This window comes from Uranotaenia lowii, chromosome 2 (genome assembly GCF_029784155.1).
Source record: "Uranotaenia lowii strain MFRU-FL chromosome 2, ASM2978415v1, whole genome shotgun sequence".
Taxonomy (NCBI): Eukaryota; Metazoa; Arthropoda; class Insecta; order Diptera; family Culicidae; genus Uranotaenia; species Uranotaenia lowii.
In genome coordinates this window covers 408,788,840-408,802,362 of record NC_073692.1, presented here as the reverse complement: position 1 = coordinate 408,802,362, position 13,523 = coordinate 408,788,840, and the positions used below count along the sequence as shown (strand labels likewise).

At 44.2% G+C, this 13,523-nt stretch overlaps 2 protein-coding genes across 2 annotated transcripts; one reads left to right on the top strand and one right to left on the bottom strand.

The window, feature by feature from the left end:
* The first annotated feature begins 1,675 nt into the window (after window positions 1-1,675).
* LOC129743378 (uncharacterized) lies at window positions 1,676-2,401 on the top strand. The gene has a single exon (XM_055735373.1). It carries the CDS (start codon window positions 1,676-1,678, stop codon window positions 2,399-2,401), a length of 726 nt encoding a protein of 241 aa, XP_055591348.1.
* Window positions 2,402-11,181: 8,780 nt separating this feature from the next.
* On the bottom strand, window positions 11,182-13,321 carry LOC129745361 (eukaryotic translation initiation factor 3 subunit M). The gene is made up of 4 exons (XM_055738387.1): window positions 13,164-13,321; window positions 12,762-13,045; window positions 12,213-12,694; window positions 11,182-12,112 (listed from the first exon to the last, which is right to left on the bottom strand). The coding sequence occupies exons 1-4, from the start codon at window positions 13,206-13,208 to the stop codon at window positions 11,778-11,780; spliced, it is 1,146 nt and encodes a 381-aa protein (XP_055594362.1). The 5' UTR covers window positions 13,209-13,321; the 3' UTR covers window positions 11,182-11,777.
* Between the last annotated feature and the right edge of the window lie 202 nt (window positions 13,322-13,523).

Sequence of the window (13,523 nt, the reverse complement as noted above, 5' to 3'; positions counted from 1 at the left end):
ATTGGAGATTTCTTAGAGAGAAGCCACACGTTATACATGACTTTCCCCAAGCGTTCCAAGACGACACCGGCTTCCCAGGTCCAATCGCTGTTGCGGTACACCTTGACCCACACGAGACTTTGGATGCTGTAGTTCCTCGCTTTGGTACCATGTTTTTTGTTGAACTGATCTTCTTGGTTGGTTCTTCCTTCTTTGTTGACCTCGGAAGGTGGTCGAAGCAAATCTAGGCTGGTTCGCATTGGTCGGCCCAGCAGAAGTTCTCCAGGCGACTTCCCACTCGGTGCACTCCTGCATGGTGTTGAACGATAGCACAATAAAAACGTATCAATTACTTCGTCTAGTGCCTCTCCCCCGGCGATTATTTTCTTGAGAGATATTTTAAAGGTGTCTACGAATCTATCGGCAAGGCCGTTTGACTGTGGATGAAACGGTGCGGTCTTTAGGTGCATAATAGCATTTGTGTCACAAAAACGCTCAAACTGGTAGCTGGTAAATTGTGTGCCGTTATCGGACACAAGCGTTTCCGGGACCCCAAATCTGGCGGAAGTTCCGCGGAGCATCCGCAGGGTAGCTGTTATGGTAATTTCCTTGGTACGAACGATTTTTGGCTACTTCCAGTAAGAGTCGACAAGTACAAGGTAGTAGTACCCGTCAACAGGAGCGGCGTAATCGAGATGAAGCCTCTGCCATGGCTTTTCCGGAGTTGGCCACGATTCGAAGTCGGTTTTCCGGTCAGTTTTGGCCACACTAGCGCACTCATGGCATGCCCGAACGAGTTTGGCGATGTCTTCGTCGATGTTAGGCCAATAGACATATTGGCGAGCCACGGAGTGCATTTGCTCGATCCCCGGATGGCCTTTATGTAACTGTTGTAGCACTCGTTTTTGTTTTCCGGTCGGGATGGTCAGCCGTTCTCCATACATCACATAACCAGCCACTACAGAGAGACCTTCACGTCGCTGTAAAAACTGTTGAAGTTTTCCATCGGAGATACTTGATTGTTTCGGGGGCCATCCGGACTGGATGTACCGAATGACTTGTTGAAGAGTGTTGTCTTTCCCAGTTTCAGATTGGATGACCTTAAACGAAAGTGGGAAATTCGAAATCGATTGGTGGGCAACAGTTCTTACCATCTGTTCGAGCTCAAGACTTACAATAACATATTCCTCTTCTGGCTGGATGTGTCGAATAATAAACCGTGATAATATGTCGGCGTGGCCGAATGAATCTGTTGACACATAGCGTATTTCGAAATCGTATTTAGAGTAATAAAGTCAAGGCCCATCTTTGTAGCCGGTTGGCTGTGTAGACGGGGATGCCTTGCTTGGATCCGAAGATGGAAAGGAGCGGCTCATGATCGGTTTCCAGGTTGAAGCGACGACCGTAAATCATCCGGTGGAACCGTATAATTGCTTTCGGCCGGGCTGAGGCCACGGGAAACATGACAAATTGCCTTCAAAAAAAGGAAAAATAAACACGTTATAATTTTCGCTCGTGAAGTCCGATATCTTTTTTACGCAAATTCGTCTATCTCGTTTCCGATCGCTTCCGTCTCCCACATTGGTGACCCCGACGTGATCCCGCGGTCATTCGGAAACTGTTACGCGTTGGTTTGTCAAAGACCGGTCGTTTTTACTCGCTCGACGTTTCTCGGTTACTCTAACCTCACTTCGAAATGGCGACGAACGCGACTCCCGCTGCTGCTGCTGCGGTTTCAGTCAAACTACCGGATTTCTGGAAGAATGATCCGGAGATGTGGTTTGCGCAAGCAGAGGCGCAGTTTGTCCTTGCTAATGTCACAAAGGATGAGACAAAATTTTACCACATTGTGGCGAAAGTGGACCAAACTGTTATTTGTCACATCTCCGACCTGGTATCGAATCCCCCGCAACATGACAAGTACACAGCTGCTAAAGAGAGGTTGATTGCTCGTTTCGCTCTTTCTCCTGAAGCCCGGCTGGAACGGCTACTCGGTTCCTTCGACCTCGGCGACATGCGTCCCACACATCTTTTGGCCAAGATGCAGGAACTAGCCACCGGCCTCAATGTAAATGACAATCTCCTGAAAATGTTGTTCCTGCAGCGCATGCCATCGCATGTTCGACCGGTTCTCGCGATTAGTGATGGCACGCTCTCAAAACTGGCGGAGATGGGCGACAAAATGGTCGAATCACCTCAATCGGCTGCGGTAACCTCTCCATCAGGGGTCAATACACAAGTGGAGCAGTTGAAGGAGCAGCTGGAAGTCCTTAGTGCTGAATTTCGACGTCTCAAGCACGGATCTCCGAATCGTTTAGGCCGTCCTCGTAGTCGATCAACATCACGCTCTGGGAGAGCAAGCGATATTTGTTGGTACCACCGGAAGTACGGCCAGCAGGCTCAGCGCTGCAAAGAACCGTGAAACTACTCTTCAAAAAACTAACTTTCAACTCACCTGAGTCGGCTGAGGTGGGTGAAGTTTTTTCAAGCCGGCGTCTCAAAATAATCGACAAAACCAGCGGTCAACGTTTCCTCATCGACACCGGGTCAGACGTGTCAATCGTTCCTGCTTCGAAACAAGAGAAACTTTCCGAACCGATTCCCTTCTTACTTCATGCGGCAAATGGTTCGAAAATAAAAACTTTTTCAACGAAATTTCTCACGACCGACTTGGGACTGAGGAGACGATTTACCTGGAATTTTTTGGTGTCAGATGTAAGTCATGCGATCATTGGAGCAGACTTTTTGGCCCATTTTGGGCTCCTCGTTGACCTGAAGAATAAAACTCTTATCGACGTCAAGACCAACTTGCGGTCCTCTGGTAACGTGATGACAGCAGACATTCATACCATCACAACGGTAAGCCTAAATCATCCTTTCCACGAGCTTCTTAAGGAATATCGGGAAATAACCCTTCCCTCAACATTACGTGCGAAAATCGAGCATGACGTCACCCATCATATCGTCACCAAAGGTCCTCCAGTAGCATCGAAAGTGAGGCGGATGCATCCAGAAAAGCTCAAAGCTGCCAAGGCAGAATTTGCTCTCATGACCGAGCTTGGCATTTGTCGACCATCAAGCAGCTGTTGGGCCAGTCCACTGCATTGTGTTTCCAAGAAAAACGGTCAGTGGCGATTTGTTGGAGACTACCGTCGACTAAATCAAGTGACCGTTCCTGATCGTTACCCCGTGCCCCATGTACATGATCTGCTTCAGTCGTTCCAAGGTAAGAATATTTTCACTACCTTAGACTTAGAAAGGGCCTATCATCAAATTCCGGTGGAGGAAACTGATATTCCAAAAACGGCTGTAATTACACCTTTTGGTCTCTACGAATTCAAAAGAATGCAGTTTGGCTTGTGTAATGCAAGTCAAACTTTTCAAAGGTTTATGAACAAAATATTCAGCGATCTTGAATTTGTGGTGGTTTTCATCGACGATATTTGCATTGCGTCCCAAAATCGAAATGAACACAAAGAGCATGTTCGAATAGTTTTTGACCGATTGAAGAAATGGGGATTAGTCATTAACGTCGCAAAAAGCACATTTGCTCAAAAAAAAGTAGAATTTCTGGGTTACCAATTAAGTAGCGATGGCATAAAACCGCTGCCATGTAGAGTTCATGCTATTACGAATTATGAACGTCCGTCAACAGTTAAGGAGCTTCGTAGATTTTTGGCATTAATCAATGTTTATAAGCGTTTCATTCCCAAGGCAGTAGATAAGCAATTAGATTTGCGTAGGTTGATACCCGGAAACAAAAAGAATGACGGCAGAAAAATTCAGTGGGATGAATCATCCGAAGCAGCTTTCAACCGCTGTAAACAGTCGCTGGCGGAATCTGCTCTTCTGCATTATCCAGATTCAACAAAGGAATTAGCACTGATGATTGACGCATCAAACGTTGCAGCAGGGGCAGTGTTGCAGCAACGTTCGGGTTCATCGTGGCAACCTCTCGGCTTCTATTCAGAAAAGTTTTCGGATTCCCAGAAAAACTATTCAACATTTGGTCGAGAACTTACAGCAATGAAGATGGCTGTTAAGTATTTTCGGTACTTTTTGGAAGGACGCAAGTTTTCGATCTTCACGGATCACAAACCGCTCACGTATGCCCTGAACTCGAATTCTACCAGCAGGCTACCACACGAGGACAGATATCTGCGTTATATATCAATGTTCACTACAGACATCCGTCACATCAGTGGCCAGATAAACACAGTAGCTGACGCTCTGTCGAGAGTTGAATCGCTTGCTGTTATCGACCTTTCTGCACTTGCTGAGGATCAAACCAACGACAAGGAACTTGAAACTTTGATAGCGTCGTCCTCGTTAAAGATGGAAAAAATATCCATTCCTAATGTTACTAACCCAATTTACTGTGATGTTTCTTTTAAAAACCGCTTCCGTCCTTTCGTTTCAGAGAAGCATCGCATGGCGATAATGCAGCACTTTCATGGACTTGCCCACACTGGAGCAAAAGCAACCCGAAGACTGATTGGCGATAGATTCGTATGGGCGTCCATGAATCGAGACATTAACCGGTACGTCCGAGCGTGCGTAGATTGCCAGCTTTCCAAAACTAGTCGCCATACCGTCGCACCTCTGGGAACATTCGATCCTCCGAAAGCCAGATTTCGCCACATCCACATCGATTTGGTAGGACCACTTCCTCCTTCAAACGATAAACGATATGTGCTGACCATCATAGATCGTTTCGCACGGTGGCCAGAAGCTACACCCCTAGCTGATATGACAGCTCCAACCGTGGCCAAGGCGTTAACATCCAGTTGGATTTCGAGGTTTGGTACTCCTGAGACAATAACATCTGATCAAGGTCGCCAGTTCGAGTCCGACTTGTTTCGAGAGTTAGCTTTCATCCTGGGATCCCATCACATACGCACGACTGCGTATCATCCTCAGGCTAACGGCATGGTAGAGCGCTTCCATCGCACCTTTAAAGCTGCTTTGATGTGTAAGAAAGGAGTAAAGTGGAGTGAAAACTTGCCGTTAGTCATGCTGGGCTTGAGGAGTGCATATCGCGAAGATCTCAAGTGTTCCTCCGCGGAACTCGTCTATGGTCAACCTTTACGTCTTCCTGGTGAATTTTTTGATCCTCCTGTAGTTGATGTCGATCGATCGGAGTTTTCAAAACAGCTGCACCAGTACTTTTCTAATATGCGTGCACCGACTACTAACCATCATTCGAAGTCTGCGGTTTTCATGCATAGTGGCCTGAATACGTGCACCCACGTGTTCGTTCGTGTCGATGGAGCTCGGCGTTCTTTACAGCAACCGTATGATGGACCGTACCAGGTGGTGAACCGTAACGACAAACATTTTGACATCATGGTTTCTGGAAAAAAGCGTACAATCTCTGTGGATAGAATTAAGCCTGCATTTACATGTAATCAAAATATTGTACAACATCCAGTTGAAAAAAATCCTACAGTAGTTACCCGATCCGGACGTAGAGTCCGATTTTTGGTGTAACTGGGGGGGCGCCTGTGGGGTTTAGTTTATGACTCACCCCTTTGGAGAGTACAACGATAGAACGTCAGAAATGTGGAGAGTATAGAGAGAACATTGTAAGTGGAGAAAAGGAAAAATAAACACGTTATAATTTTCGCTCGTGAAGTCCGATTTCTTTTTTACGCAAATTCGTCTATCTCGTTTCCGATCGCTTCCGTCTCCCACAACCCGAATTCTTCCGACCGCTGTAGAAACGAGAAAAGCTTGTGCTGGTGTTCTTCCTCGTTCCTGCCACCCACCAGAATGTCGTCGAGGTACCCGGATGTAGATGCTAGGCCTGCTAGCATGGTCTCAACCAGCTGCTGAAACGCACCAGGAGCGGACCGGATGCCTGGCGAGAGCCTTGTGTACCAGAATAAGCCCTTGTGCGTGTTGATGGTGAGTAGCTGCTGGCTTGCCTTGTCCACCGGAACCTGCAGATAAGCGTCGGATAAGTCGATATGGCTGAAAATCCGACAGCCAACCATTCTCGCAAAAATGTTGTCCGGAAGAGGCAATGGGTAGTGATTCGGTTCGAGAACGCTGTTGAGGCCGGTCGAGAAATCCGCGCAGATTCGCACGGTTCCATTCGGATCGGAAAAATTGACCTCCTTGATGATTCCCAATTTCTCGAGCCGATGAAGTTCCTCTTCGACGACACTCTCCATACTATAAGCAACCGGGCGTTTCGGTCGGAATACCGGCTTTGGATCACCCCAGAGCACTAGATGACTGGAGATTTGTTGCACAGGCCCATCTTGTCCGTGAAAACGTTGGAAACCGTGTTCGCAGAGTAGTCAAGCTCTGGGATGGCTGAACGTCGACCTTGTTGCAAAGAGTGCTGATCGGATTGTCCCACAATCCAAACAAGTCAAGCCAGTCGATGCCGAAAATATCGAGGTTGACGTTAGTCGAAGCGATGTAACACCGACCGCTCTTTGTGGTTCCGTTGACTGTGATCTGGAACTGTGATTGAGCGCCCCTCCGGACGCTGTTTTGGCACTGCTATCTGCTTGCTGGATCTTCGGACGGCCAATTTTGATCCAGGATCGGTGGGAGATGATTAAGATGTCCGATCCTGTGACCAATTGCAACCGTAATGGTACACTATTCACTTTTACGTTCACAAATTTGCGTCCGGTGGTAAGTTGGTTCACACTCAATGTTTTTGTTGATACACTTCTGTTGTTCTTCTTATTTCTCCCGGACACAGACGACGAAACGTTCGAAGAAAAGCACGTACAATATCCTTCGCGGAGTCCCATTTTTTCACACTGTTTTCACTTGTGCTCACGGAAGCGACAGTCTTTGTGATAGTGCATGCCCCCGCAAGACCAGCACGGAGTTCTTGGATGCACGTTATTGTTGTTCTTCGGGTGCTGGTTTTGCTTTTCGGCCACTTTTTTCTGGGCCACCACTTTCACTGCTGGAGCCGTTTCCACTAAGACCGTATCTTGTCTGAGGTTCACTAGGCTGTTACACTGTTCGACAACTTGTTGTAACGTTAAGTTCACATATTCGTTCAGTTTATTTATAACTTATAAATTATAAGCCTCATATGGATCTCAGTGTCAGCGGTTGATTTCAAGCCACACACAAAAATAAGACACTTGAATTGTTCTTCTTGTAATTCGGTTAGCTTGAAATCAACACAAGCTTTATTCACACAGCAGGAATATGCCAATTAATCTTCACTCTCCTCTTTTCAAGTCTGCAGGCAATTGTAGCGCCTCCGGAACGAAGAGATAGACGCTCCAAACAAAGATTTCAGCTTTTCCACTGTCTCCGCGAATGAAAAGTCCTTGGAAAGCTTGGGTAGTATGAAACTTCTACACCGCTCATGGTCGGGGGGACTCAACTTCCTCAGAAGGAGTCGTACTTTTGCTGCGTCGTCTAGCTTGGAAGCATCGCGATCAAAAAGATCAATGTATCGCGAAAACCAAGCAACGAAAGTATGTCCGCCTTCCTTATCGTACGTGAACTCGGCCATATTACTGGAAAACGAATCCAACAAGACTTCGTCACGTGACAGACTTTGGATCGTCTGCTGAGTTGAGACCAATTGTTCCGACATTTTCGTCATGAGACTTTGCTGGTTGGACAAAATCTGCATAATGGCCTCGGTCATGCTCTGCGGCTGCTGGTTGCCCACCGAACCTGGTACCGTAGGAGTTGTCATGACGCGTTAAACGACGGACTACGCACAATTTAGCACGGATTAAAAAAAAAATACTCGTCGCCATTGTTGCGATATCTTTGTGTGGACGTAGTAAAACACTATTTTATAGTTTAAAATTCTACTTGTTTATTAAAACTCTAAGGACTACAATAAACGTGTTAACTACTCGAGATCGCAATATAAAAGGTAAAGATGGAATGACACTTATGTTGAGTATGACCATCCATATTTATGTTATGTATGTATCAAATACATTTTCATTGAAAAGAAATAGGTTACATTTTTGCCATCTTTCCATCCCAGTGTGATCCGGGAAGATATATGAATAAAGTTTCACCTTCACTCTGTTAAAGCAACGGAATTAGAATGTTTCGTTTCACTCCGCGCACGCTGCCTCTCGAAAGGTATATTAGGGGTGGATAGCGCCCGGTAGGTATGCACCACACACAGCGCACTCACGTGCAGACTTGGTAGGTATAGCTCGGTGTATCAGCCAAGTCTAGCACTCTATCTGAGACTGATAAAGCAAACACCAGGACCAACAAGACTTGAGGAGAGTGTCACTTTATTAGCATAGAAATGTGAAAAATTTGTTCTATTCAATTCTTTGGACCGAACAAAGTTGGCCAAGGCTACGCCTGAGAAGGACTATTAGCCAACAAGTATCACGTAAAGAAACCCAGCCGATGCGATGCTGCCGTGGGGGGGTAAATCAAAGAAGCGGGGCGACGACGACGACGACGTCGCTCGTCAAAAAGCTAAAACCATGTTAACGTGTGTAAAAAAGGAAACCATAAAATATTTACTACTGGAATCTGGAATTACAATGTTTTTACCTTACAGCGCTAATGTAATAATAAAGTTGACTTGGTTTTTGGCGTGTGATTTTTTTTTTCTTTTTTGTGACGGAATCTCTTTTCTCGGAAGCAGAAAGAGTAGTCAATGGAGGAGGGCGGAGATTCACACAGAAAAAAAATCATTGTCAATTCTGCCGGCGTTTCGAGTCTTTTGGATTAAAAGCCTTGCTTCTGGGTTTTGGCGTTTTTGGGACGAATCTAATTTTTTGATAAAGAACTCGTCACACACGCGTCTCCACTCACTTGCGGGTCATTAATTTTTCAAACCCGCACAAAAAAAGATTCAAAATGTACCAAAATTGTTCTCAAGGCCCTTGGCAATACCTATCAGATATGGACAGATCATGTCAAAACAATCAGTTGAACAGAATTGAAACGAGTATAGAACACGCTGCTGGAGCTAAGGCGATGCTGCTTCGGTACGTGACGATTACCTCGATGTTATCAACTAAGCAGTGCCTCCTGAATGTTATTTCACATCTTATGCTAAATCTAAGAAAGGAATACAGCTTACCACAAATTACTGTAACATCTTGTTTTAATGAACATGCATTTTTAGTCATTATAAACCATGACCGCCTTTTAATTGCACATTGTAATCAATATGCACAAGACATTTAGGTATAGTACAAGAATATTTTAAAAGATTTTTTTATGTTATGTAAGTCACATAACGTCCAAGACATTGGTAATATTTGATTGAATTGAAATATCCCGGTGCCACCTCAGATAACACGAAATATGTATGTACAGTAGAACCCTGCTTATCCGAGCTCCGGTTATCCAGGCTTCCGCGTTATCCAAGCCACCATTTTTATACAAAATCTATGTAAAAATGTGTTTAATCATCGCAATATCTTGTTAAGCTATAAAATCGATGTTTTTTGTAAGTTTAAAGTCTAAACATGCGAGAAACGTCAATAGAAAATAAAATCTATGCAAGACCCGAGCTATGCGCCTGGATGATATGCAATACTAGATCAAAAGAATAGGGTTAGTCAATGTATTCCGATTGATTCGAGGTTTCACTTATCGGGTAAGCGGCGTTCTACTGTATATTCTTTTGCATACCACCCGGGCGCTAAGCTCGATGGCTGGGATAAAGCGGGAGCTCAGAAAACTGGAGTTCAGATAAGCGGGGTTCTACTGTTTTACGTTTCTTCTGACTTTTTGGATAAATGATCTCGAAGAGTATATTTTTTGGTGTTACGGGATATGGTTACCCTAAGTTAGAGTAGAGATTTGAAAAAGCTAAATGAACTAGACTTCAAATGTGCACATTTCTCCGCCGAAAAAACGCCTAAACTGCTGCAATTGATAAAAAGGTATCGAAATGGTATCCTTTTAAATCTCGACTTTCTCGGTGTTCTTGCTTGCGATCAAATTGAAATTTTTTCGATTAAATCGTAGAGTGCCATTAATGGCGTAAATCTTAGGTATCAAATATCAGTACGACTATAATACGACAGTAATGATATAGTATTAAAAAAATCAATAATCAAAAAATCAAAACTGAAACTGAATACTTTTGAGTGAAAGTATTTTATACAATTTCAAAAAGAATATTTAAAAAAACCATTGTCATTTTTAATTAAATCTCTAATTTGAATTCGGATAACTCATCTAGCTTGGACAGTTTTGCTGCATCCCGAGTGACCTTTCCATTTCAACTTCTGCTAAGCTAAATCCACGAAAATTAATAAAAATCTTTAAAGCCGTTTTTCTCGATTCGTCTTGCCGGCAGCGGCAGCACAATTACTCAATATACATTCTAGTATTTTTTTCGGCAAAAAACGAACTCGAATTTACCCAAACTCACCTCGACCGCAATCAGTTATTTTAAAACATCTTTTGTTTTGAAAACTACCCAAAAGCCATCTGCTCGTACGTTTCGTCGTCGCTCATGATGACGAATCCTTCGGGCTTCAAAAGATCCTTGTTCCAATACTTCTGGACACGTCGTTTGGCAACTGAATTCTGCTTCTGTGCTCTATTTGGTTCCTACTAGCTTGATAAGCTCATAACCTTTTTGCAGACAAATAGGCTTCTGATTGTGCATCGGTTGGCATGATGGCTAATTGGTTCCGAATCAGCTTTCATATCTTCACCTGACCATGAGCTCAAACTAGATGCAGGATTACATGATGCTGTTCTGAAAACCAGCCTTGAACACCACTTTTTTTCTCAGAACACAAAAAAAAAATAAATCTATTTTCCAAGATCGAGAGCGCATTTGGCAGGATCGTCAATGTAGCATCTTGTATTGTACTTCAAAGACCAAACTTTGTTCTTGAGCGCCTTTCGTATTTGAAGCCTGTTCAGCGAGTTACTTTCGTCTGCTTATGTGATCTGACCAGCCTCATGTTTGTTTGATATTGTTAATTTAAATTTTTCGCATCAGAAAACAAGACATTCCGAATGCTTTCTCTCAAGCGAAGTTAACTCTTTTGCGCTCTTCAATCGCATTTGTTCCTTCAGTTTAGTCGCATCTTGCGAGTCTTGAAATTGAGCATTTTTTCAATACACCTCGAATTGAGCACTCAAATACTATTTGTGCCTTAGCCTTAGCGTTGTGGAATTCATTGAGGTCGCCTTTTCATCTTTTTTATTTGAAGTTGCAATCTGGATTTCTCTTCCCGTTTGAATTTAAACAAATAGTTTTGTTTCGTTCATAGATAAAATGAATATATTGATAATGGGTGGCAAAATTATTTTCAACAAATTAAATACAACCTAGCTTTGTGAAAGAAAAATATCAAATAATTCCTTTAGAAAATGCGAAAAAACAGAATCCAAGCGACAGAAACTGTATTATGACAATTTTAAAAAGTGAACGAAACCCACCCCGGTGATATCTTAACCCCAACTAGTTTGGGAGACCGGCCACCTTCAACTTACCCCCAAAAGAGAGGAAAGTCTTGTGGTGGCGTCCCCTATATTTTTGTTTCACTTGTTTCTGCTCCTAAGGTTTAACTTAATCTTGCGCACAGCTCCCGACCGCTTGCGAAACTTTATTCGCCCAGTTCCCCTACTTTTGATTAAAAATGTTTCGGGGATGTTTCTCTTTTCTTGTATGAAAAGAAAAACCAGTCGGGAGGATTTTTGTTCACAGTATAAACACTGCTCACGTCACTTTGTTTCGATCGGTTTTCCGAACTGAAGTCTCTTTAAAATGTCTCTTGATTGGCTTCTCGGTTTAGCGTTTTTAATTTTCTAATGAACCACAGAAATGACACTCTAATCTCAGCAAACTTTTACTGCACCTGGGCTTCGGCAACGGTTTTCATGTTTTCCTGAACTAAGGTAAGATTAGCCTTCCACGAGTGAAGCAGATCGCGCAGCTGTTGCCACTGAGGCCGTCCGAACGTCCGATGCATGGTGCTGGAGATGTGCACGGTGCGTGTTTTCTGGTCCATCCTGGCCCGGACCAGCTTAGTCTTCAGCACCTCGATAATAAACGGTTCCACATCGTTCTCGCCGATTTGGAGCTCGTCTTGCAGCTGCTGGAAGCTCATGGCCGGATTGCTTTCGGCCAGCTGCATGAACGAGAGCAGTCGCATCTTTTTGATGTTCTGCTCGTGGTTCAGACCTAGAATTGGAGAAAAGGTTAAAATGTTTTATTGAAAAGTCTTGTGAAAATATGCTATACAAATGTTAAGTAAGTACATTATTGAAGATTGAGATATTACCCTGTGAATTGACAAACTCCTTGTGGTTCTTGTAGAACTGCAAATAGCTCGGTAGCTTCTCAGACACGAACACCGATAGCAGATCATGAATGAGCTCTCCCTCGAGGAACCGGACTGGCTTCAGCGAAAGCAACGGATCCAGCAGGAATGTGTTCGGATCGGCGAGGGCCGTCACGATACATTTCATGGCATCCTCCCGGGCGTAGCTGGCATTTTCAGCCGTGTACGTTCCGAGCAGCTCGATCATGACCTTCGAGGCCAGCTCACTGTTCGTATCCTTGAGGACGTCATGCAACAGTCGGTACAACTTTTGCATCTGCTCATTCGATGGCGGACACTGAGTAAATTGAGCCTTCAACTGATCGACTCCGGAGAAGACTTCCTTTACCTGATCGCACTGCTTGGCAACCTGAATCAGGTGGTAGTACACATGATATCTCAGCGGGGAAGTCGGTTCCAGGTTGCTGAACAGACGCCACAAACTGAAACGAAACAAAGTTATTCATCACTAATCATATCCTTTCACCATAAAATTCAAAGAATACTCACGATTGTAGGCAAACGCGAGCCAGAGCCGGTTCCTGGGCCTTGGTCATTTTCTCGCAGAAAGCCAGAATCAGATTTTCGCCCCGTTCCAGCGGAATGGAAACGATAATCGACACAACCGAATTCAGAACCGCATCGATTTCTTCCACCGAATGGCCGGCACCCTCCTTGAAGCACACATCGCAGACGCCGATGATTTTGTGCAAATCGTCTTCGATTCCCTTGGAAGACTTGTCCTCGCTGATTTCCGCCCCAAGTTTTTTGAAAAACTTCCGGAGCTCTTGGGCCTGACAAGGAAAAGAAACGTAAACATAACCTCATTGAAATCGTGACTCACAAAAACCACCAATTAACAGTCAAATAAATCAAATTACTTAAAAATTTCACCGCCCCAGCGTAACCTACCTGATCTTCGATCTCGGCATCGATAAAAACGGCTGGTCCTTGCATTTTTACGCTGGGAAATCCGGACTTTCGGCTTCAACTGGACTGACCGCAACACGTCGCGAAAAATGGGAAACAACCCGAAAAGGACCGTGCGTCGTTTGACGTTTGCCAGCTGCACGACGCGAAACGGCGTGAGTTCTCACGCACACTGTTGTACTATTGAGAGCCCGTGTAAACGTGGATCATTCGGTTTTAACAAACTTTGTTTTTGTTAGAAAAACCTGTTTTATTTAATTATTAAACAATCCAAAATTAATTTCATTGGAAACACCCTAAAAAGATGTTGTTTTTTTCATTGTTAAGTTGCTTAACAACCCC

Excerpts from the sequence above, each read along its gene's own strand:
- LOC129743378 (XM_055735373.1), top strand. The coding sequence starts at position 1,676 with ATGGCGACGAACGCGACTCCCGCTGCTGCTGCTGCGGTTTCAGTCAAA.
- LOC129745361 (XM_055738387.1), bottom strand. The coding sequence starts at position 13,208 with ATGCAAGGACCAGCCGTTTTTATCGATGCCGAGATCGAAGATCAG. Across the intron at positions 13,046-13,163 it reads ATGCCGAGATCGAAGATCAG|GCCCAAGAGCTCCGGAAGTT; the intron begins GTAGGTTACGCT and ends TTTCCTTGTCAG. Across the intron at positions 12,695-12,761 it reads GCTCGCGTTTGCCTACAATC|TTTGTGGCGTCTGTTCAGCA; the intron begins GTGAGTATTCTT and ends GTTTCGTTTCAG.